This window comes from Taeniopygia guttata, chromosome 1A (genome assembly GCF_048771995.1).
Source record: "Taeniopygia guttata chromosome 1A, bTaeGut7.mat, whole genome shotgun sequence".
Lineage (NCBI taxonomy): Eukaryota > Metazoa > Chordata > Aves > Passeriformes > Estrildidae > Taeniopygia > Taeniopygia guttata.
This window is the reverse complement of record NC_133025.1, coordinates 7,115,706-7,141,722: the sequence shown is the minus strand read 5'-3', so window position 1 is coordinate 7,141,722 and position 26,017 is coordinate 7,115,706. Positions and strand designations below refer to the sequence as shown.

Below are 26,017 nucleotides of genomic sequence, written 5' to 3'. Positions count from 1 at the left end.
CTCAGCTCAAGCATGTACTTCACCCAGTGACAACATCTTGAGGAAATTAACAGGCATTTGCTTTATCCAAGGGAAGGCACTCAAAGTAAAATGCACATCTCTGAGCTACCAGCTATCTGTGTGTATCTAGAAGAGATGGAATTTATTTGCTCAGTGAGAATCTGATGTAAATCCTCAGTAGGTAAATGTATTGAGCTCAGCAGACTCTAATTTAGACACCCAGTGTAGCTGAAAATGCAGAGTGAAATATTATTTCATGTGTATTTGCTTTGGAAGGGGTGAAGTGTGTTTTTTCAGTTGGCTGTGTAAGTGGAATGGCATATTTAAGTTGCTGGTGCAAGGCAGCCAGGATTTAAACATCTGTGTCTGATGTGGGGGTGGGAAGGGGAGAAAGTGCATTAACACCACGTTTAAATATGGAAAACTAAGGAAACAAAAATTTGGCAGAGTGACAGTATAAAGCATAAGGGTTATATGTGCCTGTGGAGCCAAGTCTGCCATCAGCATCTCTGAAGTTTTTGCTTTAGGAGGGTACAAGGCAGCTCTCCCAACTCCACCCTGTTGCTGGTGTTAAATGTTTTATTGAAATCCAGTGGGAGGTACCACTCAGAACACACTCTAATAATGTACAAGAAAATGTCTTCTAAAGAAAAGTCTTTGCAGTACCTTGCAGACAAAATATCTGATTTGAGCTACTTCTCTGGAATGATGAAGACTGGAGATAAACTTGCTGTTCTGCAGATCTTGAAGTCCAGAAGAGTCCCCTGGAATTCCCCCTACAAGGTGATGCACACGTGCTCTGCAGGGCAGAGGGAGCTGCCTGTGGGTGGCTTATCAGACAAGTCAGCTGGGTTAACACAGAGTCATAAGAGTCTGAACTCAGTCCCTCAGTCTACTGTGGGCATCAGTCTCTGGTGTCCCACACTTTTTGGGGGTGTTCAGCCTCCTGATGCTTTGAATAAGGCAATTATCTTTTGCGCATTTCTCATCTGTACCTTCCTCAGCTTTCCGGGTTTTTGAAAAACCTAGCCTGAGCCCAGCAGGGCCTTTTGGATTGCAGACTCCTTGTATCACTTCAGGTCGGTTGGATGCCAAAATCTCTGGGGAGAAGGTGATGGAGCTTTCCATCTCCTCACTGCTCAGGGCTGCTGAGAGTGCTGGCCCTTTATCTAGCAGTCTCAGGGTTTTAGGAGAGAGCTTAAACACATCTTATTGTCCCTTGTGCTTATGTGATTTGAGATGTGGAGTCCTTTGGGGTCATCATTTCATACCTGATAGCTGTCACCTCTGTGGCCTGTGCTGAGGTAGGGCCAGTACTAATGGCTGAGAGAGAGTGAGGAAGAGAGGCTTGATAAGGTGTTTTAATGGCAAAGCCCAGCACAAGGGTGGGAAAAGTCAGTGTTTCTCCCAATAAGCTGAGGAGGGCTGGGAAGCCACCTTCCCTGTTGTAGTCTGAGACAAGTAACAGTTTCTCCAATGGTTTAAACTTGGTCTCCTAAAAAAACAGATTAATTTTTTCAGGTCTGGTACCACACTCGCAACAAACAGATGAGAATTGGTGAAGAATAGGTCTGTACACAGATCTGTGTCACTGCCTTCACATTCATAGATCTGAAGGGGTGGTCACTCTGTGGACCCAGCTGTTAATTGCTGTGGTCTAGAACAACAATTAAATAGATTTGCTCTTCCTTTCCCTATAGTATGGAAGGTACTGTGCATAACGTGCTCTACGGTGGCCCCTGATTTCTAGGTGTAGAGCATCCCAGACAGAGCCTTATCTGTCTACATCACTAGCCAGAGACACCAGGCATCTCTAACTGATCTGGATATTTCTCAATATCCCACCAATTTTGGTTCCTGGCAAGGGGGGAAAAAAGTAGGCAAATAGAAAAAAAACCCACATCTGTGGAAAACTGGACATGTAATCTCCCGATATGTGCCTGGAGCCCAGATCCTGGGTGCCCAGAGGTGTTGTAGAGGGAAACTGATTAGATTAAGTTGAGAATAAAAGTGTCTTTCAAAATTGAGTTAGATGGGCAACCATAAAAAACTGGACTTAGGATTCATAAAACCAATATTCATTATGAAGTTGCTTTACTGTGAAATCACTGTTGGCTCTTTAATACTGTTAAACATAAAATACAGTAACTATTCTGCAAACTAATTGCCAAGAAAGAAGAGGCAATCTATCTTGGCATTTGTTTATATGCAATGAAGTTTTATAATCTAATTTGAAGATTACCAGCCATGATATTTAAGGCAATTAATGGGCTGAGCTGAATTGCTCACTCCCTTATGTGAGGTTTTCACAGAACATATTTCTGGACTAAGGAAGGGTACTTAAAATTCTGCACTCACTTCTGTTTATTAATGACCGTGCTTCTCTAGAGCTGTAGATGTTACCTTGTGAACACAGTTCTGGTTTTATTACTGGTCCTATAAATTAGTAACTTGTAACAGTAATTCAGAAATGACTAAAACTAATTTTCCTTTTTATTTCAAAATTTACTTCTGTTAAATATGTCATTGTTACTCTGACTACATTATGAAACAGCAGCTGAATGATAAACTCTTAACGCTCCGATAACTCCCTCTGGCAATCACCAACATACCCACTGCTGTAAATATTCTACATGCAAAAAACCTCTGAGTGTAATTTTACATCTTACTGCTGTGAATGTAATTTTTTTTTCCGTCTTAAACCACTGTTTTTCCATCTCACTGTGGATAGTCAACTCCTCAGTGTGAGCAATGCTTCTTACTTAGGTCATGCCACAGCAGTCACTGCTAAAATAGTTGTGGTAGTTTAGGAGGTTACAGTGCAGTGCTGGAAGCTGGGTGAATGGGTTGGGAAAGTATTCATCACTTTCCTCTTCCCTGAGCCCACACCTTGCTCAGAAGTGAAGGGTCATCCCAGGTCTAGTAAGGTGTGTGCATGATGTCTAACACCACAGGGGCAGCTACATCTCTGATGGAAATACAAGATGCAGCTGTGGTATGAACAAATAGCTTTGACAGACCAAGAGTAGATAGATGTATTTTTAGCCTGTGCTATTTTTCTTCCTCAGCCCAAGGGGGATGACAAACCTCTTTGCATATCCATCCTTGCCACTCTTGGTATGGTTTTCTTATTTTTCTAAGTGAACCTTCCCCATAATCACTTTTGTCTCCTCTGGGTTTGTCTCGAGTGGTGGGTGAAGGAAATAGTAAACAAATGGAAGCACCCTGAGTAGTCAGCAGCCTCCAGGACCTGGGCCTGTGGTTTGCATGCACCCTCAAAGGCACACGTGGCACTACAGTGATGCTTCCTGATCTCACAGCATGTACAACCAGCAATGCTGGCAACTGAGGGCAGCTCTCAGTGCTAATGCTCAAGCTCAGATTTGCTGACAATGTTAAAATGGTCATTTAAGATTCTGCAGTAGCCAATGGAGAGAGCCCAGACTCTCCAGAGAACAGTCATCCCGTTTGAAGATTAATAGGGTGTGTAACCGACCCTCTGGAGCTGCGTGTGTTAGTCCACTGAGTGATGAGAAAGCTCTAAAGGGTTATCTTTGGCTGGATGTCTTTACTCATAAATTGTTTCTACTGGGGTGGGTGACTCCTGGTCTGAGGACAGAAGCTGAGAGTAGACAGCTCTCAGTGACACTTGCATTCAGGTACATATTATTTGATTTAACTTCTCTGACTGTCTGCCCTAAAAGCACTATGCAACAGAAGTCACTTTACTTAACATCCAACCAAACAACACCAGAATGAAGCCCACACTGTGCAGAAGCTGTTCTGAGGCTGAAAGGCAGAGCTCAGTGAGGAGAACAAAGAGGTTTCACAGAACAAAGAGGTTTCTTGGGCCTCAAGAAATGGACATACAACTCCTTCTTGCATCCCAGACTGGCCCTGAGGATGGAGGCAACACTTACAGTGCTGCCCTGAAAGGACCCACAGGGCCTGAGTTCAAAGTGTAGAGCCTTCAAACCCTCCCTTTCCAAGCATTAAAATCTGGTCCACTTGATGTGCTGAGCTTTTGACTAAAGAAGGTCAACTACACCTTTCAGACCCAAGGACAGCGCATGGAGCAAAGACTGGAATTCCCAGACGCTCCATAATCCCTAACCACTTACTCATAGCCCTGTACAAGAGCACTTATCCCTGTTTGTATCATGATTTTTTTTTTTTAATTGGACTTGAGTGGCCATAAAGATGGCTGCAATATATTAGCCTGAAAACATATTTAAGAGCTGATTGAATGCATAATGAGATGCACTGAGTAAAGAAAGGATTTGAATGCTCACGTCTTTCCTAGAGAAGGAGGAAATTGCATGATCTGTAGAAATATGAGGCATAGTGTAGCAAAGATCTCATCTGAAATAATGTAGAGACTGCTGATCAGTGCTGTTCAGGGAAGATAAATCCTAGCTGATGTGGGTAGCAAAGAGTTTCTAATGGAAAGAGACAGTCTTTTTCTTGGCAGGCTGCTGGAAAATTCATAGAGGGCAAAACAAAAGCTCGGAATAAATTTGGTTATCTCAAATGCATCTAGAGGTAAGTCATTAGGAGCTAGATCTACTTAATTGAAATATATTTTCAGCACAAAAATTAAGCACTAGTTATCAATAAATGTAGATTGGAAGTTAAAAATGCACAATAAAACAAAATCTGAAAAGTTTTTTAGCACAGCTTCACAGAGCTTGACTACAGAACTATCCTTGTTGATGAGAGATAACTCACCCAAGGCTCTTCTAAATGAATACTATAATAAACAGAAAAAAACTGAATTGGTTGAAAAGCGCTGCTTAATTTCACTAAATTCACCTGCACAGGTGCACGTTAGGTCAAGTAGCACAAGTAGAGCTCAACAGATCATGCAACAGCACCGAGGAATGCATTTCCAGAAAACAAATGTAACTGCAGCAGTGATGCACATTTGCAGACTCCACACCCTCTATTGGGACTCTGTGTTTAGCTGGACTTATGATATCTGAGTCTGCTGAGGCCATAATCTTGTAAATGTCAAATTAATATTAAACAATCATAATATGAAGCCCAGACCTTTCAAATTGAGTAAGATGGTTATTGAATGTTAATTACTATGCTGCTATTAAGTCATACTTCGGGTTACGACATGTTTATTTTTCCAGTTATTAACCTTCAGGGTTTTTTTAAATTAGGATTGTCCCAGTGCACCATTAGTGTTAAATTCGCTCATGCTAAATTAAATAGAATATAAGCTGGAAGAAAATAGGAGGTCAGCTTTCTGAATACTTTATTGTTAGGTTTTTCTTTAAGCTACATCTTTTCTTGCCAGAGGTTTAAATGCCAGGGAGGAAGTTTGGAGCTTGTCTGGGAACTGGACTTCCCACTTCCCACTAATATCTCTCATATGTGAACATGGTCTGATGCTGTAAACCAGAATCCTTACTACTGGCTTACCTCTCTGGGCACTCTAGTTCTCATACTTACCTACTTTTTCTGGTCTTTTGAGGTTTCTTGAAAGTGGACATTTTCTTGAAAGGCTGGGCATTGCCTCGTGGTTGGCATAGAGGTGACAAGAAACCTTAATTCTCTTCCCAGCCCAGGCAGCTTCTGCAAGGGGACTCTGATCTGGTATTCTGGTTTTGACAGGTATCACCCTCACACTTGTGGAAGGGGAGTGCAATTTTTTGCAAGGATTTTTTGTACTCCAGTAATAGTCACCATCATGAAGAAGTGTCTTCAGAGGGTCCAAGAAATATCTCTGTCTCTAGCTGTGGTGGTATATCAGGAAAGTTTTGTGCAATCTCACTCTTGTCCATACAATAGATGATAGTTCCAGGACTCTTCTTATTCCAAAGCAGTGTCTGTCAAAGCTAATTAGTGCTCAGACATAAGTCATCTGGAGAGTGAGACTGCTCAGCAATGAGCTTGCACAGCTCTACAGACAAATGACTCAGAGAGGTTCAATCAGGGAAGCTTTCAGCACTTGGATGGAGCCAGAGCCTCTGGTCTCTATCACTCATGAGCAGCACTTTTTTCTTAGTGAACAGTTGCCAAAAAAAAGCAAGGCAAGGGAAGTGTGCCAATCAGCAAATTAGAGAGGAGTTTGAAATCAATCCTTCTCCTAGCCAGAGTCATATTCTAGGTGTCCATTTAACCTGGATAGATTTCTAATAATATTTTCTGTAATACCTCTTCATTGAGGGAAGAAAGAAAGTATTTTCTCAAACACTTGAAACCCTTCACTAAGTTCACCCTAAAGAGAGAATGGCAGTGGAGGAGGAGGCTGACCAGAGACCTTCCCCCTCACATATCTACACATGGTGGCTTCATCTGGCAGTCTGCTGGCTCCAGGAATGACATTTCTCTTCCTATATGTTCTTTCTTTGGAACCCTGGAGAGTCATCCTTATCATTGAATTTATAATTATCAAAAGCCTTCGAGAGAGTTTTCAGAAGGAACAGTCCAGCCCTGCTGAGATCTGTTTGTGGGGCATGGCAAGTGACTTTTACAGCAATTGGGTTGATGGAAGAGAGCATAGGAAGGTGAGGAGAAAAGCAAATTCAGTAAGTCCTTTCCAAATCTTTTTTGAATCTTAGTGAATAATTCACAATGAATAATTTACTTGTTGGCATCAGGCTTTTATCTTCTTTGGGGATATGCTACAAACAGAATGTAGGTCCTCACATTTGTCTGTTTGAATTATATATTATATTATATTAGTGTAATTTTTTACAGCTTAGTTAAGAATCTTAGACTTCCAGCTTTGTTACTTTCTTGCAGATTGTTGTATGAAGTGGTTCCTCCTTTGTGGATTAAAGCAGAAGCACTTCTGCCATGGCCATTCATCATGCAAATTTGATTTCTGTGACTAACACATACCGGACAATAATCTGAAGTTCCAGTAAATAGTTTAGGTGCATGAGGAATATATGGATGGTAAAGGAAATTAAATAGACTCAGACAGCTTTTCCTATTCTTACACCATATATTCTTTCCACGCCACTGAAAGCTCATAGTTCTTTAAATTTAATGTTAAATATTTACAAGCATGGCATGAACTTTGACATATCTCAAGGTCCAGCTTGTTGGGCTCTCCAATGATTTCTTGGATTTGTAATTGTCTTGTACATGGGTGTGATTCTGGTCATGATACTGCTTGTGGTAGTATCCTCAACCTTAATGCATATTTTCATATCAAAACACTGGCAAGACTTCCTTTTAAATTGAAGCAAGGGCTTTAACTCCTCTTGATAAAATAATTTTTTCTTTATATGCCTTTTCTGAAACAAGTGGCCTCCTGGCACTTGTCATATAACTAGACAACATTTCACTCAAACACACATCTGTGATGCAAGAAGGCAAATCAAAATTCATAACAGGATTTTGTTCTCTCACAAATGTCACAGCTGACTGGAGGGACAACTTTGACTTTGAGTGGTTAAACACACATGGTAGTAGTATTTGAGAAATGTAATTTCACTGAAAAATAGAGCTCCTATTTTCTTGTTGAAGAAAAAACCCAGGAAACAATAAGGAATATAAGGTCTGAACCAGATGGAATCAAGCCTTGTAATTAACTCTGAACTCTGTCTTGCCTTTATTCATACCTTTAGTAACACCTTCTTCTCAGTCTCCTGTTGAGGACAGCAGGTGCCTATCAGTTTATGGATATCCATGAACAGGATATAATGTGCTTCTAGCAGAGTTTCCCTACCACATTGCATTACCAGACTTTCAAATTATGTGCCCTGCAACCACCAGCTCTAACAAAGGTGACCCACCATGATATTGCATATCTGTGCTTATTTATCCCTGTCAAAGTTCTACCAGTGGCAGCATTGGAATTGGAGGATGTGTCTATATATAAACCAGTCTGCAAGTGCTTTGTGTCTTCTTACTGGTATCAATTTTCCTATTAATCCACAGTGTGCTGTAATATTTTTTCTTCGAGTGATTGTAAGCAGTTACTTTGGTGACAAATTTATCTTCAAATACAGGGGGAGAAAAAGAAGACATCTAATCAATTCTTTTGCTAAGGTCTCAGAATCATGGAGCAGAGATTCACGAGTTTGGAAAAGACCTCTGAGGTCATCAAGTTCAACCTACGACCAAACACCATCCTGTCCACCAGACCATGGCACTGAGAGCCACGTCCAGGTTTCCTTAAACACCTCCAGGCATGGTGACTCCACCATCTCCCTGGGCAGCCTCTTCCCATGTCTAATCACCCTTCCTGTGAAGAAATTCTTCCTCATGTTCCATATAAACCTCTCCTGGTGCACCTTGAGGCCATGTCTTCTCATCCTGTTTCTGGTTAGCCAGGAGCAGATCCCAGTCCCCACCTGGCTACACCCTCCTGTCAGGGAGAAGGTCAGCCTGAGCCTCCTTTTCTCCAGATTAAACACCCCCAGCTCCCTCAGCTGCTCCTCACAGGACTCATGCTCCAAACCCTTCTCCATCTCCATTGCCCTTCCCTGAACCCCCTTCCAGCGCCTCAATGTCCCTCCTGAATTAAGGTACCCAGAACTGAGCACAGAACTTGAGGTGCAGCCTCAATGTCATAGCTTTGGGCCTTGAAACAAAACCACAAGTCTTTAGTTTTACCTGTCTATCCAACAAGTTCCTTTGAAAATTTTTTCTTCTTGTCTCCTGACAACCTGCAGTGAATAATGATCTATGTTTTTCCTCTTGTGCTGCAAAATTTATTTACGTAAATAGTAGAAAATGGCTAAGCCATAGGTAAGTTTGCAAGTTTTCTATACCTTGAAGCTATAGATCATATACTTGTATGCAGATGGCTCCCTACAGATGATCATTACTCTGAGACTTGCAGAGCTCAGGAAAAACCTAGAATTTTCTCAAGGACACCACAAATCATAACTAGCTCCTGGTGTATGACAAATTTTACCCTGCTCAACTGTGGAGTGAATTCAGGAGCTAGAGACAGAAGAACCATCCACACTTCTAGATTCTACATCTTAGTTGAGTCCAAAAATGTAGGAATAGGCTGTTTCCTTAAAATCTCTTGGCAAAGGAGAAGTCTTGCTTGTCGAACTCAAGAGCTACTGAACACGTCATTTCCACAGTCCTCTCCTTACAGAAATTCAGATTGGGTTAGTGTAGGGGGAAAATGTAATAGCCTTGGGATATTTGTCATGCTGCTGTTGAAATAGATTTAGTTACATATTTTATAATTTGATGCCTCGAGACATTTTGAGATATATTTAAAAATTTACCTTAATCTGCTATTATGCGTATTTTCCCCTTTCAAGAGACATTTAAGTAGCCTGTTTCTCCACTCCTTGCAACAGCCAACAAGCTGTTTGTCTTCAGGGGTGAAGACAAATCCCTTAGGAGGGTGGGAGCAGATCACACTGTGTGACAGCTCATAGTTTCAGATGTTTGTGAGGAAAGAGTGACCCTCTGCAGACAGCCACGATGGCCCCGTGATTAAAAAATGCCTTGAAACTGTCTCAGCTCTTTCGTGGATTGAAACAACTGGCTGAAGGACAGAGCTCCCTGATGCTTGGTACCTTTGTGGATTTAAGGAAGCTGGGCTCCTGTTCTCCCTCAGAGGAGACGATTTACACACAGGGAGTGGTGACAAGCATAGCTGCTGGCACATGTGTGATCACAGGAGCTGCATTCACTGCAGGGAAAAAGGTCAGGTCTCAGGAAGAAATCAGTAAATTCCACGTCCAGGTGTAAGATAAGGGACTTTCCTTGAGTGTCGATGTCTATGACCCAAAACCAAGGAGAGAGGATGCCAGAAAATGCCTTCTTCTGTATCCATGAGTGAGTTGAGGCTACCTCTCGAGAGGTGACCCCTTTGTGCACGAGTGGCTTCCCCCTCCCACACCTCTTGGTGGAAAACCGGGTGGTGCTGGGAAGGGGAAGCCCTTGCCATCACCACCCAGGCTTGGTGACACAGCTTCTGGGGAGAGGAGAGGATTTCACTGATATTTGGATTTAAACGAAACAAGCCAAGTTTCCCTTATCTGTCACATACCCCATAAGAAAGGGGAGGTATGTCTATGCCACAGGTGTCCTGGATGACTTTCCTGACTATGTCTGCAATCCCTCAGGTCACTGAGTTCCCTTTGTTAAAACACAGAGAAAGGTGATCAAGAGTTTGGGCAAACAAGTACTCCAGAGCTGTACATTGCCAGAACTGACCTGCCAGATGTGACTTCCAGAACACAAGGAAGGATTTCTGCTGCCTTCATGGAGACAGTAATTTGATTCTCTTTTCTATCCTGGTGCCAATTTCTATAAAAGATGCAGGAATGACATGTGTCAGAGAATTCAACTCCGGCTGAATTTGTCTGCGACTTTTAATTGGGTTCTAAAATCATGGGGGGAGGGTGGGGAGTGTGCATGTGGGAGTTGGAAGATGAACAGACATTGTCATTAGATGGAGGCTAACATTTTAGGAAGTGAAGCCAAAATTCTGCTTTTTTTTTCAGAGGGGTGATATGAGTGTTGACACACTGAAATCCAGTAGGCTCCTGAGCCCCCCAAAAAACAGGGTCTGTCAGGGCACACCTGTTTTAGAGGACTGGCCTTCCTACCGAGGATGCTCTGTTTATTTTTTTAAGGCATTCAAGAGCCACATTCCATTTACACCTAACATTTAAACAAGGGGCTTATTTTCAGGGCTAATTTGTCTCTGCGCCTTAAGCGGGCACATTCTCACGATTAGCGTCTGCCCCGAGCCCCGGGAGCTCGGCGGGGTTTGCAGAGCGTCTCTCCTCGGGAAGGGATGGGAAGGGAAGGGAAGCAGGGAAGGGATGGGAAACAGGGAAGGGAAGCAGGGAAGGGAAGCAGGGAAGGGATGGGAAGCAGGGAAGGGAAGGGATAGGAAGCAGGGAAGGGAAGCAGGGAAGGGAAGGGGGGCTGCCTGGCTGCCGTTTCCATGCGGTACAGGCAGCGTGATCAGAGCGCTAACACAACAGCCTGTGTAATTACATGTTTCTGGGAAGTGTGTTAGCTCCGTGGGGAGCTGAGTCCATTTGGAGGGGAGGAGGAGGAGGAAAAGACTTTCTTGGGGGGGTAATAAGGTGAAAAGGGTCAGTGAGTAACCCAGCTCTCGCTCGAATAGGAGAAAGGTAATTGTTACTCTCAAGTGAGCACCGGGTGCTTCCTGGCTCTGGCTGCTCTCATTGCTCATGTCTGTGTTGTGCAGGCGTCTGCTCTCCCGAGCAGGCGAAGCAGGGCTTGGCGAGAAGAGAGAAGAGGTTTGACCCTGTTGGATTCGGTACGTGGCGATGTTTGACGTTGTTTCTGCGCTAGCATCACCAGGGCAGGGAGGAAGATGCAGAGTCAGGGGCACGGCACTTCTGTGCTACCTAGGATTTATTTAGGTGCAGTAAGGACCATGGTGATTAAGAGCAATTAATTACAGTCCGTGAGCTGGGGCAGGGGGAAGATGGCTCAGACCTAACCTGTCATGTAGGTGTTTGATACATGTCCTGTGCTGCTGCTGCTGCTTTCTGTGGTGGCGTGCGCCTGAGCTTTAAATATCCTGCAGTTCCCGATATCTTGTTTCTCCAGCCGGCTCTCTGTTTCATTTTCCTCTTCTCTCTAGTGTAAAATTTGGCCTAGCTTAAGCTTCTTTCCCTGGCTGTGAAGGTTATTTCCTTCCCTCCTCTCCTCCCCACCCCCTCATCCATCCTCTCCTCCTCTCGCAAATGCTCTCCGACCCTGATTTGGGGTTTCTCTCCCTGCAGTTAGCTGTGGGCTCTGTGGATGCTTTGCTGTGACGGAGGGCCGAGGGCTGACCAAGTCGTGGGGAGGATTTGTATGTAGCAAGAGAGGAGATGGCTGTGCAGCGTGCTCCCGAATCTGCTCTGAGCTTGCTGATGGTAAGTGCTTGCTGAAATCCATTTGGGAAGGGGGGTGGGCAAGGGGAGCTGCACCGCATGGATTCAGGGCTCCAAATCCACAGGAGGATTTTGTGTGAGCCGGTGCTTGGCTTTTACAGGTCCCAGGGAACTTTGCAAAAGGCTCATCTGGGGCTTGTATGGAGACATTCCTCTCGTGATGGGCTTTAGCACATCTGGACCAATGCTCAAGGCAGGATTTTGAAGTCACCTTTCCGGCAGAGCTGGCACTTGTGTTGGGGGCTTTTTCTGAGCAGCAGATTTCATTTGGTTCATTAAAGCTATGTCTTGAATTCTCACATCCTCCTGCTTTTGCCCTTACTTGATTGTGAGACAACTTAAAAGATGAGAAGGAGAGTTTGATTTCTCTGCTGGTTGGGAGGCATGTTGTTAGCTGTGCCCAGACTCAGCTGTGGTGTCACCTGGGGAATGCTCCTCTAATGCAGTGAATCGCCATTCCACTTGCTGCAGAGTGTGTCAGGTCTCCTACTGACTGCAGACCACAGGGTTATGACTGGTATTTATCCGAGCTATTTGCTACATGTTGAGCCACTGACCTAGTTCTGAAAGTTCTGCATATTTATAATATTTTAAAGAAGATTATTTAGAACACGTGGCTGACTCTAGAAACGTGCCAGTGCCCTGCTGCAATTAAAATAAGCCCTTTTAGTGGGGTATCAGAGAGTTGCTTAGCTTCACTGATTTTATTTTTTTTTTCTTCTCTGATAACTTCTGTTGCCATTTTCTGTGCAGCAGCATCAGAGATGGTTTTAGTGTAAGATCTCTGCTGGATGTTTTTCTACCTAAATGTCACTGTAACATTTCTGCTGGAGAGTTGTTATAAGTAGCATGTGTGCACATGTACGTGAGAATGCATAGATGCATAGGCATTATATACATATTTATATAATTATTGTCATTACTACTGATCTCTCTTCTGATTGCATTAGGAAATGGTCTCTAGCACTCAGAGACATGATGAGTTTAGTAAAGGGAATGCTGCAGGATAAGAGCCCTGCAGTGCCTAAGGTTGTTAACAAAGGTCAAGTTGAGAAAAGCAAATTTTATGTCCATTACTCAAAATGTTAAACATGCTATTAAACCTCCGCATGGTTTGTTTTATATTTATCAGTGACTGACTTGCTGTGCAAGCTCATTTTACTTCCTCTTGCTTACCTCTGGCCTTCCTGGCTTTTTAAAGAACCTCTTTCTAATTTCTCTTTCAAAAATAAATTGATGAGTGCCCGTAACCCCTGTGTCATTGTTTGAACTCTGTATGCTTTTAGTTTCAGTACCCTCTGAATTCTCTAGTTAAACCTCTTTCCTCAATCTCTCAACTCCTTGAACAGACCTTGTCAAACTTCAGTGCAGTGCCAAGCTGTCAGCAAATTTTCCCTTCTAAAATGTGGCTTTCTGTGGTACACAGCCTTACCCCAGTTGTTATTTTTAGGGCATTTCTACAGCTCTGGCTTGTAACCAGGACTCCTTGGGTCTCTTCACCTTGGGCACAGACCCACGTAGATAGGCTGGGTTGGGTTGGGGGTCCACAACCAAAGGGGTTCCTGCTTTTGACCCTGTGGATGGCTGCGGGGTGGAGATGTATTTCTGGGTTGAGAATGGATTCCTGCAACAGTGGGCTCTGCTCTGGTACTAGAGGTTGGTTATGGGTGTGGAAAAGGTGATTTGCTATGGAAAATGCTCCACTTTGCAAACTACTTCTTTTGCCTTGGGTTTTTCTGGGGTTGTGAATCAGCTTAGTTAGTTAATTATAGAAACCTCATCCTTTCCCCTCTGCTCTGCCCTGGCTTTGATTGCATGTCTGAGCAGGCTATCCTTGAATCAATAATAAATTCTTGCATAATTCATCCCACAATTAGCAGCTATAATGGCATCTCTTCTAAAACTGCCACCCTCCAGAGATTCAAAGATTAGATGTCTTTGGGAAGTCCACAGAAGTAGATTTTAATACTTCAATGAGAATTCTCCAGTGAGAGAGTATTCTTTTAGCAGTAAGAAGTATTTCAGTACTGCATTTCCCCTGCAATAGGATGCAGAATGTGCATCCAGCCATCCACTTTTCATGAGACATAACCAGCAGCAGCATTTGGCAGTGCTGCATCATGGTTTGAAAATAACTCCTTCTCCGTGGGGTACCTCAGAGCACTTTGTGCTGCAAATAAAGAAACCAAGGTACAGAGCCATTAATTGCCTTTCCTGGCATTTGATACACTGAGTGAGTGATCCAAATCAGGAGTTTTTTCATCCCAAAATCATTTCTGGTCGATGAAGAAAGATGGAAATCTCTGGGGTGTGGGGTTTCTTTCCTCCTGAAGGGTCATTCATATGACATGGATATCTAGCACCAGTATGCCCCATCAGAGAGCTGCTCACAGGACCAGGTGGCACTTCAGGGTGCCAGCTGTGCTGACAGCTCATGACTTACCTGTGTCCAGTAAATGCTACCCAGGACACAGTGTTGGCATGGCCCAGAGCAGCCCCAGTTGGACATTTCTTGTGCAGCCATTAACTCATTACACCTGCAGTCTTAGGTGGGCAGATCACACTTCTCTTTGGTGAAAGAAAAGATATTTGCTATAGAATTAATTAATCTCAATTGATTTTTAAGAAAAATTTATATTGCTCTCTAGCCAGTTCAATACTGTGGTGTGTTTTTGCCCCCTTGTTTATAGTGATTTTTTTTCCTCCCAGATCAAGGAAAAGGCTCAATAAAGGAGAATTTCAGACTTAAACATATATTTTCTTAAAATATAGGCAGGAAAAAACTGCAGTCTGCAAATATAACTGTAACTTGTCCACTCTGGTAGATATCTTGTACTACAAATGACTCTGGAATATGCCTGGTCTGCAGGACTCCTGCCTCTGCCTTGCTCCAGAAATCACAGGAGATGAGGGATGTTGCCTGGTTCAGCATGAAGGAAGTTGGGCAGAGCTGTCCCCAGAGTGACTCTGCCTGTAGCATTATCAAATCGTTAAAACAGAGCTTCCTCAGCTTCTGTGAGTCAAGAGAGGGGAGCATCTAAGCATGAAAGAGCAAATACCATGTCTCGTTAGGACTGCTAACACCTGCTGTGTTAGGATCATTAATACTGATGGGAGTGATACCAATAAGCTTTTATGTCTATCTTATTAATATATTGTAAAATTTTAAAGCTGCAGACATATTGACTGCACATATTTTAACAGCACAATAAGTTACGATACCTGGTGTCTCCTGAGACAGCATTACTGCATCTTGTGAAAATACATCTCAGGGACTTGGCTTCCAAACTATTCTAGGTCATGACACTAACACTAATTAATCTGTGTTAAGAGACAACAGAGGTTCCAATGAGCAACATATATAGCTCAATGTTTACCAATTAATCTAAAATGGTCTTAAAATGGTAGGGAAGAGAAGCATGGCTCTCTGTTCACAGTAAAGCCCCAACTTCTAGGTTCAGCTAGCTGTTCTTACCCTCTCCATCACGATGAAGTATTTCCCCTATTTATAATCCAGCTTTACTCTTTCTCATCTGTATATAGAAATACTCTCCTTGTAGAAATAATATAACATTAGAAAATAAATACACTTGTAAATTAGTGGTAACTGCTTGTGTTTATAGGAGCATGATTATTTTCAGGAATCTATGTGATGCTTTCATGTGGTGAATTTCATTATTTTGGGTCTGACTTACATCCAAGCTGAGGCTGGAATAGAGGTGCATGTGAGTTTTCCTAAGTGACCTTCATTACGTGGGACTTGGTTATCGCTACAGTTTAAGGAGAAAAAGGCCAGCAGGGATTTGGAGCATTAACTCAGTCTGGGGTGTCCAGAATGCCCAGGGTGAAGAGGGAGAAATTGGGTGACCAGCACAGTATCGAGGCTGCTGTCCTTGGTGTTTCCTTGTTCTGCTGGGAGGCAGAACCCTGCAACAGAAAGATGTGAAAACTGCTCCAAACTGTGTCACAAATAATTGGTATTTGAGTAATTTTCCACTGAAAATCCCAGATTTCTGATGTGATTCCAGCTCTCCTTTTTAAGAGGGCTGTCCTGAATCATCCTTCCATCCCTCAAGGAAAGCTACACTAGACTCCTCAAAACAATGTGAATCTCCTTGATCTGATAATTTTTCTGGAGTGTAGCAATGAACTGTACAAACTTGCTCCTAAAACACACTCCAAGATTTAACTGTATCCTGACTAAACCCTATGAGGGCCAAGCCCTGCCCACTTGGCTTCCGACTTAACAACATTTGAGATATTCCGTAAATTATTTCATGTGTTTAACTGCTATGTTTTATGTCTGAAGTCTGCCCTTGTGAAGACAAATTTGGTAACTAAAATGATATAGAGCTTCCAAGCCCCATTTAGACCTAGGACTGCCCCCTCCCCCCATAAAGCTGTGTTCGGTCCCCCTCAAACCTCTAGACAGATTGCAGCAGCACAGCTCAGCTTGGAGGATCATATTAAAACCATTGGGAGCAGCAAGGTTACAGTGGAAGGATGAGGTCATTTTCTGCCTCTCTCATCTCGGGATTAAATTATTTCTGTGTTGACAGTGTGCAAAAGCCCTCGACATTCAAACCTCCTCGCTGCAACCTCATCTGAAACACGGCCACAGCAACAGGCCACGCTGCCCTGGGAGGTCAATGCTTGGCACGCTCTTTCCACGGGAACAAAACCCACTCGTTGCTCTCGTGGGGTGGTGAGGAGGTTAGAGCAGCTCCCAGCTGATGCTGAGGCAGGGTGACGTGCCAGCAGTGCGTGACCGACACGCACGGCCCCGCGTGAGCGGCGCTGCTCGGGCATGGAGAGCGCCTTCCCCAGGATCCCGCTGACAGCTGGGCCTCTTCAGCTTCGTGCCCAAAATGAGGTCTCTGGGGACACTTGCACAGCAAGGGGAGGTGATTATGCAGCCTTCTCCATGCTGCTTTCGCAGCTATTTCCAACCGTGCAGGTGTGTGGGCTCCACCCGCAGCCTTGCCAGAAGGCCTGGGCAGGAGATGCTAATGTGGCGCGGCACCGGAGGTCGCTGGGGAGGATCCACGCTGGCAGGAATATCCCTTCCTCCCTGCCTCTGTCCTTGCTCCAGCCAGGCAGTGATTTGCTAATGGGCTCACGAGCAGCAGTAGCTGAGCTGTGCTGGTTGCTCTTTTAGAGGATGAGAGTCGCAAATTCCTGCTTGGTGCCGTGTAGCTGCTTGCTGCTGTGGACTGGGAATTTAGCCATTTCTTGTTGATAATTTCCCCCGTAGCACTGAATTATTTCTGAACTTTACTATTTGCCTTTGTAAACTTGCAGTAAGTCTTCAAACACAGTGATTTAATTCAGCTAAATGAGATTAAACACTCCCTGGGATTACTCTTGGCTTCCCTGTGGTGGATGTCACCTTTTAGCCATCTGAGCTGCACAGCTATAAAATTGTTATCCTCCAATTCTGCTCTAGTGCATGCCATCAATTTTCTTTTCCCCGTCCCTCTGCTTGAGCATGCCATTGAAGAAGCCGACCATAATGTTTGCACATCTGAATTCTCATATTTATAACTATGCCTTAAAAAAGGAGTAAGAGGGATTACTGGTTTCTCTTTTTTTCTTTTTTTTTTTTTCTTATGTATATGGCTTTGTATTCTAGCTGTTCATTCTGAATGACTGATAAAATTATCTCATCAGAGATGTGGCCATTGATTTCATTTTTTTTTCCCAATGCTATAGAGCATTGCTATTTGTAGAAGAGAATTAGTGGGCACTTGAGTAAATGATCATTATGATAAATTGGAGCATTTCTACAATTAGAAGAAAAATAATATACTAACAAGTTGAAAAATCTCTAAAATAAGTCTACTCCTTTTGACAATATATGAAAGAGTCATACCACTTTGGCTTTTCAAAAATAAAATGCATTGGAAAGCTTGACTTATATCCCTAAAATAAAACAAAATGTTAAAAATGCTGTAAGAGCCCTAATAAAGATGCAAGGTTATGAATAGCTATTAATATATGAGAAGGACTTGTGACATTGGGCAATTGCAATTTTTCCCATTCTTCACCTTCTGGTTACCAATGTCATACTTCTGTAATTACTGTACTCATAATTTCTCAGCATGGCAATGATCCAGCCTGCTGACAGGCTAATGTGGTTAGTACATTAGAGCTCGGAGATGTACAGGAGTCCCATGTGGATCCTTCCTCGGTACCTCCCATGAAAATGCAGATTTTTGTGATGTGGCACCTAAAGCTGCTGTGCCCAGGTCCTGCCAGCACTAGTGACAGCTGCCTTGTGTCGTGTGTCTTGCTGAAAACAAAAGCCACCACAGGCTGGGAGGGTCATTCAGAGAGACTGGATGGAGGTTTGGGCTTTCACCAGCCAACACACTCTTCCCAGCACTCTGAAACCACCACAAAGGCTGCCAGGCAATGTGTGTTTCCACCTTTGCCATCACTGGCAAACACCTCCCTCTGCTCCTCCAGACAGACAAATGCATTTTGCCTCTCGTGTCTAAATGCTTTCTGCTTTTAACTATCAGCAAGCACAGAAACTTGCAGAAGTGCACTGAAATCAGCCATTTCACAAAGAGGTTTTAATGGCCCTGAGGATCAAACTGAGCTGAACCCATCATCCATTTCAAGAGATACGACTTTTCTTATTTAAATGAGTTCTTGTGCTGGCCTGAAACTGCAGCTCTCAAAGCACATGATCAAAGTTCCTGCTTGCTTTTTTGAAGGGTCTTATCATATGAATGAGTCCTGCTCAGAGCCCTGTTAGCTTGCACTTGTCCAGCAGCAATGCCTGAGACCAAGTCTTGATGGAAGGCATTGAGATACCAGGGCTCCTTGAGAAGCCTGCCAGCACCAAGACACCCACAGAGTGTCTGTATTCCATGGAAACAAAAGGCACAGTGAATGTCAGAAACAAATGTAGAGGAATGGATCTACAGGCACAATCTGATCAGCTTTTTGCATCCTTCATGGGACTGAAGATGGTAATTCTCAAATTAAAGCAAACAACTCCTAGAGCTAACTCTAGTGCCTGACCTTAGCTTTTCAGGTCCCCAGAAACCAGTGATAGTGCTGAAATGCAAACAGCTGACCAGGAACAATGGCACTTGAGCTCACAGTGCTTGGTTTTCAGAGCATTTTGCAAAAGTCTTGCTGAAACAATGAAATGTAATGATGAAGATAAACTAGGAGAGCACCAACCTGGGTACAAAAATAGTCTACCCCAATACCTTGTAAATCTGTTGCAGGGATATTAGGGCACTACAAAATTTGCTGAAAGCAGGATAGCCTTCTTGCTGTCCTTGCTCCAGCACACACTGCCCACGTCTTGGCAGTGAAGGGATGTTCTCTGCAGTGTGCCCCTCATGTGCGCCCATCATGTGTTTAAATTCTTCTCTGAATCCATTTACAACCACCAGAGAGATGAAAATTATTTTTAGGGAGGCTTTTCTAATGCAGAAGCAGAATTCACACAGATCTTTGCTCCACAACATTTTTCTGTCTGTGGGCAGGCTGTGATAATCCTCGTATTGCGAGACACTCGGCTTTGGCTCCCCGTAATTTGAGTGAAGTTAATGGAGGAGTATTGTAGAACATATGCTTGGCTTAATATAGGTTCAAGGGGTTTCTTAGTCTAATATACAAAAATAAAATCCAGGACACCTTCATAGTAAATAAGATTGACAGGTTTTTCATTTTTTAATAATATGAGGCTAATTGAGCCGTAGTGGTCAGAGCACATTGTATTTCCTGGTAATTAATTGCTGGCTGCAATAGTTGACTGCATAAAACTACGCCTCGGGCCATTAACCCTCGGTCGTTAGTACTCGAGGAAATGTCTGGTGAAGGTCATTATTGCTGCTATTGTAATAGAAAAGACTTGGCATGAGCTTTTCAAGAACCCGTTTTCCCTGTTCTGGTCTCATTTCAGAGATCTGGGTGCAAAAGCTGTTCCCAATTAGTCTTCATTTACATTCATTTTCTGGGGATTAGAGTTTGCCCACTTTCATAAAAACAGAAATCATCTAATTGGAGTGTTTGAGAGGTTGTTCATTTAGCTTTATGTGTCCTGAAATGTTGGCCTTCCCAAAAGATTGACATGGGTTTGTGCTGTAAGTCCTAGGGGGATGGAAAACCAATCTCTTGTGCTGGCTTCTTTAGCAGCAAGGCACAGGCCCTGGGTGTCTGGCTGTGGGGAAAATGGGGCAGTTGTTGCACCGTGTGGAACCACTGGTGTTTGTGTCCTGATATCTCTGCTTTGGATTGGGTTTCTGAGGTTTTGGTGATGGACCAAAAGCCTCCTCATGTGAAACAGCCTTTCCTTTTCTTTTCTTTCTTTTGCTTTTCTTATCATCTCTGGAAGGGCTTCCAACTCCAAGATCAAGAAGGAGCTATAGGGAAATTTGTGTTTGTGCTGTCCCTCAAATTGTTCTGCAGGTCAGAATCCCCAGAGCAGCAGAATTATATTGTCACTGAAAACTGAAGTGAAAAAAGACACAGTTCTAAGGCTTAATTTATTTCCTCCCCTGGTGTAGTTGAGAATTCCTTTTTATTTTTTGTTATTGTTGCTCAAGACAAAGTGCTAACAGAACAAAAAAATAATGAGAAACATTTTTTAGTACTTTGCTTTAACAAGATATTAGTAACAATAGCACTTATTTACTACCTTAAAAGCAGTTAAACAGTTTTATGTTGAATGCTGTTTTCTCTAATCATGTGTTTAAAATGGGGTGAGTATTTGCTGAAACCAAAGTCCTTGAATCAATATTATGAGACTGCTGGCTCAAATGACGTTGTGAGGAAGCACTTCAGCTCTAAATAGACAAAATTACAGACTGCAGAAATACAGAGATGGCACAAGGAAAAGGATGGGGGAGTTTTGTAATCTGCTTATGTTCCTAGCAGTGTTTCGCTTTTTACTTCCCCACTTGGAAATTTTGTTTTGGAGTTAGGAGTTAAATAAATTAAATTAAGAGATCTATTTTGCCCTCTTGATCAATACAGAAACTTCTTTTGTCACCATCCTTATATAAGCAAAGGTTTACTTGTTCAGAGTCCCCTGCTGATGGAATGCCTCTCTTCAACTCTCTTCCTCTGGATCTAATATCATTCACTGTCTTGGAAGAAATAATGAACTAACCATGCTGCTTACATTGGTTCCAATGCAAATGTTTTTGTATTGTGGGAATGTTTTAGCTATTCTTGCATCAAAGCTGTGCTACTAGACTTCTTTGGTCAGGCAGGGCTTAGGTCAGTTTAGGGAGTTTCTGATTTTTTAGTATCCCACTTAAATTTGAAGATCTAAATAAAGAATCATCCCCGTGAAAGCTTTTCTTGGACATGGATCCTGTTTTCAATGTCCCTGTTTGATTTGTCTCTGTTTAGGGATTACCCCTTCCAAATTCGGGTTTTAAGATTAACTTCCTAAACTTCCTCCAAGAAAATGCATATGTGTTCACATTGCAAATAAAATGTGTCTGCTGTGGCTAACCATGAATATATTTGGGGGAGAGAGGAGGGAATGAGTGCAATCCACTTGCCTGATGAAATTTATACTGATTGCAGAGTTACTGAATATTTTAAGACTGTATGACCATGTAGACAAATTGAAAAACACAGCAGTTTTGTACATCATGGGAGTAAGGAATAAGTCCTGTTTGAAATCTACATCAGTGACTATAAAAAAGCAGGGATGGCTTAATTGCCAAAGCTTTTGCAAATTGAATAATATAGTAATCTCTTATGAGAGTCAGTTTTAATTTTTAATAATCTTTAATTAAGTAAGCACACAACAGGTTTGGTATTTGGGCATTAGCACAACAGTGTCTGGGAAGTCAGGGTCATTCTTTCATATGCAGGCTGGTGTCAGCTGATTTTCCATGGTCAGTAGCTGTAGTTGTGTCTGTTTAAGTTCCATAAAACTTCCCTCATTGCCCAAAACTATTCGTGTCTGAGGGAGAAGGATTTGAGTTTTCTTCTCTTAGGATCATGCTGGGAATAGAGTGTAAATCCATATTATTCTACTTATCTCTATGACATTTCCAATTTCTACAGATGCAATCAAAAGAATTTGTCTCATTGATCTTCAAACTCCTTGACAATTTCACACTCTGAGCTGAGTGGTGTGAGCTGTTCAGTCGCCCCATTGCTTTTCATCAATAAAAGTTTTTACCTAGATCAAGACAGCCCGTTTGCTGCATATGAGCTATGCATCTTGAAGATTGTTATTGGTTTACTGGTGGAATATTTATCTTCAAACTGAAATGAGTTCTTAGATGAGTCATTGCACACATACCCTGTCTTGATATTTTTAGGTGCTAAAGCCACAATTTAAGTGAGGTTGGGTTCGGGAAAATTGTCCATAATGTTTCGGATGTACAATTAAAGTGCCATCTGCCTCTGTGATGCAGCAGATGTATAATTGATATTCACTGCTGATTTGCCTCTTGATTTTCTGCAGACATTGAATGCTGTAATTGTTTATACAGTATGATCCTGAATACCCATGTGAGAATTTTCCTCCTCACGTGTTCCTGACAGAAATATCACTACCATCCTCAATACTCATGAGATGGATTCATTAAAAGATAATTTGCAGATAGCTATGCTAAAATCTTACAGAAATCTAGTGAGTAAGTAAAAAACAAGTTTTCAAAAGGAGTGGATTATTCCCATAGGATCATGTTTTAATATAGGAGAGCTTGTTGGGAAAATGTAAAATGCTGATGCAAAATCTGGTTACCTTTGTACACTGATTCAAATGCAAGCTGTAGCTAGGAATAAAAAGAAATAGAGAGAGTTGTTTTATTTTTCCCTCCCTTTTTGCAGAGATAGAAACCTTCTTCAGGGGAAAAATCTTATGTAGAGTAAAACCAAAAGGTCAACTGTAACATCAAAAGAACTATTTTCTCTAGGGCAAAGACTACTTAATAAAAAACAGAGATAGAAAACACAGCAGTGAATTCTGAGCAGACGGAAAAACAGAAATATGCTACTTTTTATTTCTTCTTCTTCTTTTTTTTTTTTTTTTTATATGCACTGTCTTTTCAGTTCAAAATTCAATCACTAAAATCTTGATCAATCAGCAGGTGTTAATTTTACCCTATGACTGGTTTCTAAGGTTCTTATTCTGAGAATACTCTAGACCTGAATCTGTTCACCCTGAAATAAAAGAAAAATGTGACCAGTCACCTCAGTGGCAGGAGGTTAGTGGCTCTAGTTTATATTGCTGCCCTTCTTTTTGACAACAGTGGCTTTTAAGCACATTAGTTAAACTGACTATGAAGTGGCAATGATTGCCTGTGGGAACCCAGGGCAAGGGGTATATTTCCCTGTCTGCCCTGGGGTGCTCTGACTCCCAGGAAAACACTGACCCTCATTCATGGAGAAAACTCCCAAAGACTCAAGGTAAACTAGAAACCACAAAAGTGTGAAATAGATTGTAGAGATTGTAGACAGTAGTGTAGGATGTCACATGGGTGAGAAATTTAGGTTTTAGGATTTTTAGTATGTTATAGATGGGTTCAAGATGGAGGGTACAGGGTGGTGTCTCGAATTCCTTCCTTCTCTATTCTTCTTTCTTCTTGGGTTTAGGTGGTATCTTGTAATTGGGTAAAAAAATCTGCATTGCGGGTCTTTAGGGGTCAGTTATTGGGTTAGAAAGGAAAATAATTTAGGTGTCACTTCTTAATTGGGTAGTTTAGTTTTTGATTAGACTTAAAAAGACCTCGCAGCACGAGGTTTTGGGCCATTTTCTGCTGTTTTCACGCATGCAAGGTCTGGGCACAGACAGTGTGCTGAAGTTATGATAAGATAACAATAAACAGAAGCTGAAGACCGAAAAAGTCCAACGCATCTCTTATTCCTAACACAGAACTGCTCCAGGAAGGTCTCCTCTGCCAGGGGAGCCCCCAGGGAGTTGCCCAACTTGGGGCCCACAAACCCACAATTGCCCAGGGCTTTGCATTTGGCTTCAAAGGAAAGAAAAATTGGTGATACAGAACCTGGATCTGGCTTTGCTGCAAGTGACATTTTGAGTGATCTTTTCTTAAGCCCGTGCGTGGCTCCCAGAAGAGTCAGCTCTCTGAGCACCCAGAGAAACCAAGGCCCATTTTGGTGCAGCTTGTTCCCTTTTTGTGAGGCATTGGCTGTTGGCTGATTACTCAGAGTAATCCAGAAGGAAGCCTGGTGTTTTCCCAAGGCTGAACATTTGCTCTCATATTTCAGGTAGCAGGACAGTTGTAGATAAAGGACATCAGGCTGATGGTTACAGCATGTCACTCCTGAGGCAGCCTGGAGCAAGGAACCAGGCAAGGGGCTGAGGGTGCAGCAGAAGGGAAGCACAGGGGCTGCAGAAGATGGTTTGGGGAGGTGAAGTGGAGTCAAATCCAAGCAAATGAGGTGCAATGCACTGCAGATCAGTCTGGTGCTGTACAAGTTTTCTTTCACATCTCTGTTGCTGTCTGCAGGAATCCACCAAGTTAAAGAGAACCAGAGAGACAATGCAGGAGAATCTGACCGTGTTAATGCTGTTGAACATTTGAACTGCTTTTCTCCACAAGCCTTGATGGGTTCTCTGGGATAAATACAAACAGAAATCCAGCTACAGCACAATGTATGGGTAATTTTACCCATGTTTCTTCTTGTTGAGGTCTAACTGTGCTCTTCATCATGAAGAGATGACAAGATATGTAGACGTTTCATGTTGCAAGACCTTGCTCTTGTGCTCTTGAGGACTTTCATTTATTTTAAAATTTTATTTCCAGTATCTTTCTCTCATTCATGTAACAAGATTTTGGCTATGTTTATTACATAAAGATTCATCTTCAGGTTTGGTTTATACCTACTGAGAAGGTCACTCCTGAAGGTGCAGGGTCACAGAAGATGTAGGGCAGTGTTTGGGTTAAGCACACAAGAAGTTAGGATACATTGTGGTAGAGGAGGATATGCAGAGTGGACTGGACTGTGATAAAATAGCTTAAACTTGCAGAGACACAGAGGCAGCGTGAAACTGGGATTCCAGATCTTGTGAACAGTAGGCTGAGCACGTCCCTGTGCCAACTCACCAATACTACTATCTTCCTGTTACCCTCTTGGATGAAGTGTGGCTTATTCTCTTAATTGCACTGTACTGCATATAAATAAATCAGCCGTAAAGAAATTGGTTTTGCATATTAGTCACTGGCTGGATGAAGTGCTCAGGTCCTGTTAACACAAAGTGTCAACAAAATGAGTATTCTATCACTGTTTAATTCACATGCTTCCAAATGAAATTCCAAAGAAAAAAAATAAGCTTTTATTCAGATCAAAAGGTCAAAATTAACCTTCACTGGTTACTTACCAGGTTTGCCATTCCTAAAAATCACTTGAAGATACAGAATTGCTTTCTTTTCAGTAGTATGAAGGATTAAGAGGCTATAGCAGTAGAGGAGAGAGCTGCAGTACCCATTTGGGAGTGGGAATTCAGGGGGCTGCTGGTTGCAGCTCCTGCAGCACATTTGTGTTTGTATAGAACAGGTGGTAGGAAAAATGGAGGACTCATCCTCGAAGCAGGGGTGTAGAACACAGGATTCCTGTCACCCAACTGGGTGCTTCCCAAACCAGGTGGCTTAGGGAAAGCAGAGAGATTTGCCTTTTGGAAGCTTCCTTTCCTTGGGGTCCTGGCAGGAGAGTGGGATGTGCTCTGGGACTCTCAATATGGGGCCCTCCTGGGAGTTCACATCCCTACAGGCTTAGGAGAGCCAATGATGGTGATTTCTGTCTTTGGGGGCAAAATCTCACACAAAGCAGTGTCTGTAGGGATGTTTGTCAGGTAGTTGGCACCCTACCAGCCCTCCCAAGGGCAGCTGCCCATCAGCAGCTCTGGTGACACCTCATTCCTCTGTATCGCATGCAAGTGACAGCACACATTCATCAGAAGCCTTTAAAGTTTTTTTGGCCCTCTGCAGCGCAGCTGAGTTTATTTTGTGTGCTAACCAACTGCAGCTTGTGATTCCCATTGGACCCCCAAAAATATGTGAGCCACCCTAGGGAACTAGTGCCTTGTTCCCCCAGGCAATGGGCTAGAAGGACCTCCTTGTGGGAAGAAACAAATTCTCTCTCCTCCAAACCTCTCCTGCTACAGTTCAATTCAATTCTGGTCCTGTCAGTCTAAATAAGAAGGC

The 26,017-nt window shown here is 42.7% G+C and overlaps 1 protein-coding gene across 9 annotated transcripts in view; it reads left to right on the top strand.

Moving 5' to 3' along the window:
- The first annotated feature begins 10,870 nt into the window (after positions 1–10,870).
- The window catches only part of FRMD4A (FERM domain containing 4A), a 357,158-nt gene continuing 342,011 nt past the window's right edge, over positions 10,871–26,017 (top strand). For 2 of the 9 annotated variants that reach the window (XM_030290830.4, XM_072918965.1), the window contains exons 1-2: positions 11,224–11,339; positions 11,706–11,840. In XM_030290830.4, coding sequence (XP_030146690.1) covers positions 11,796–11,840 — 45 coding nt within the window. In that variant the 5' untranslated portion in view covers positions 11,224–11,339; positions 11,706–11,795. The other 7 variants (XM_030290814.4, XM_072918961.1, XM_030290804.4 and 4 more) reach the window with 6 other exon arrangements.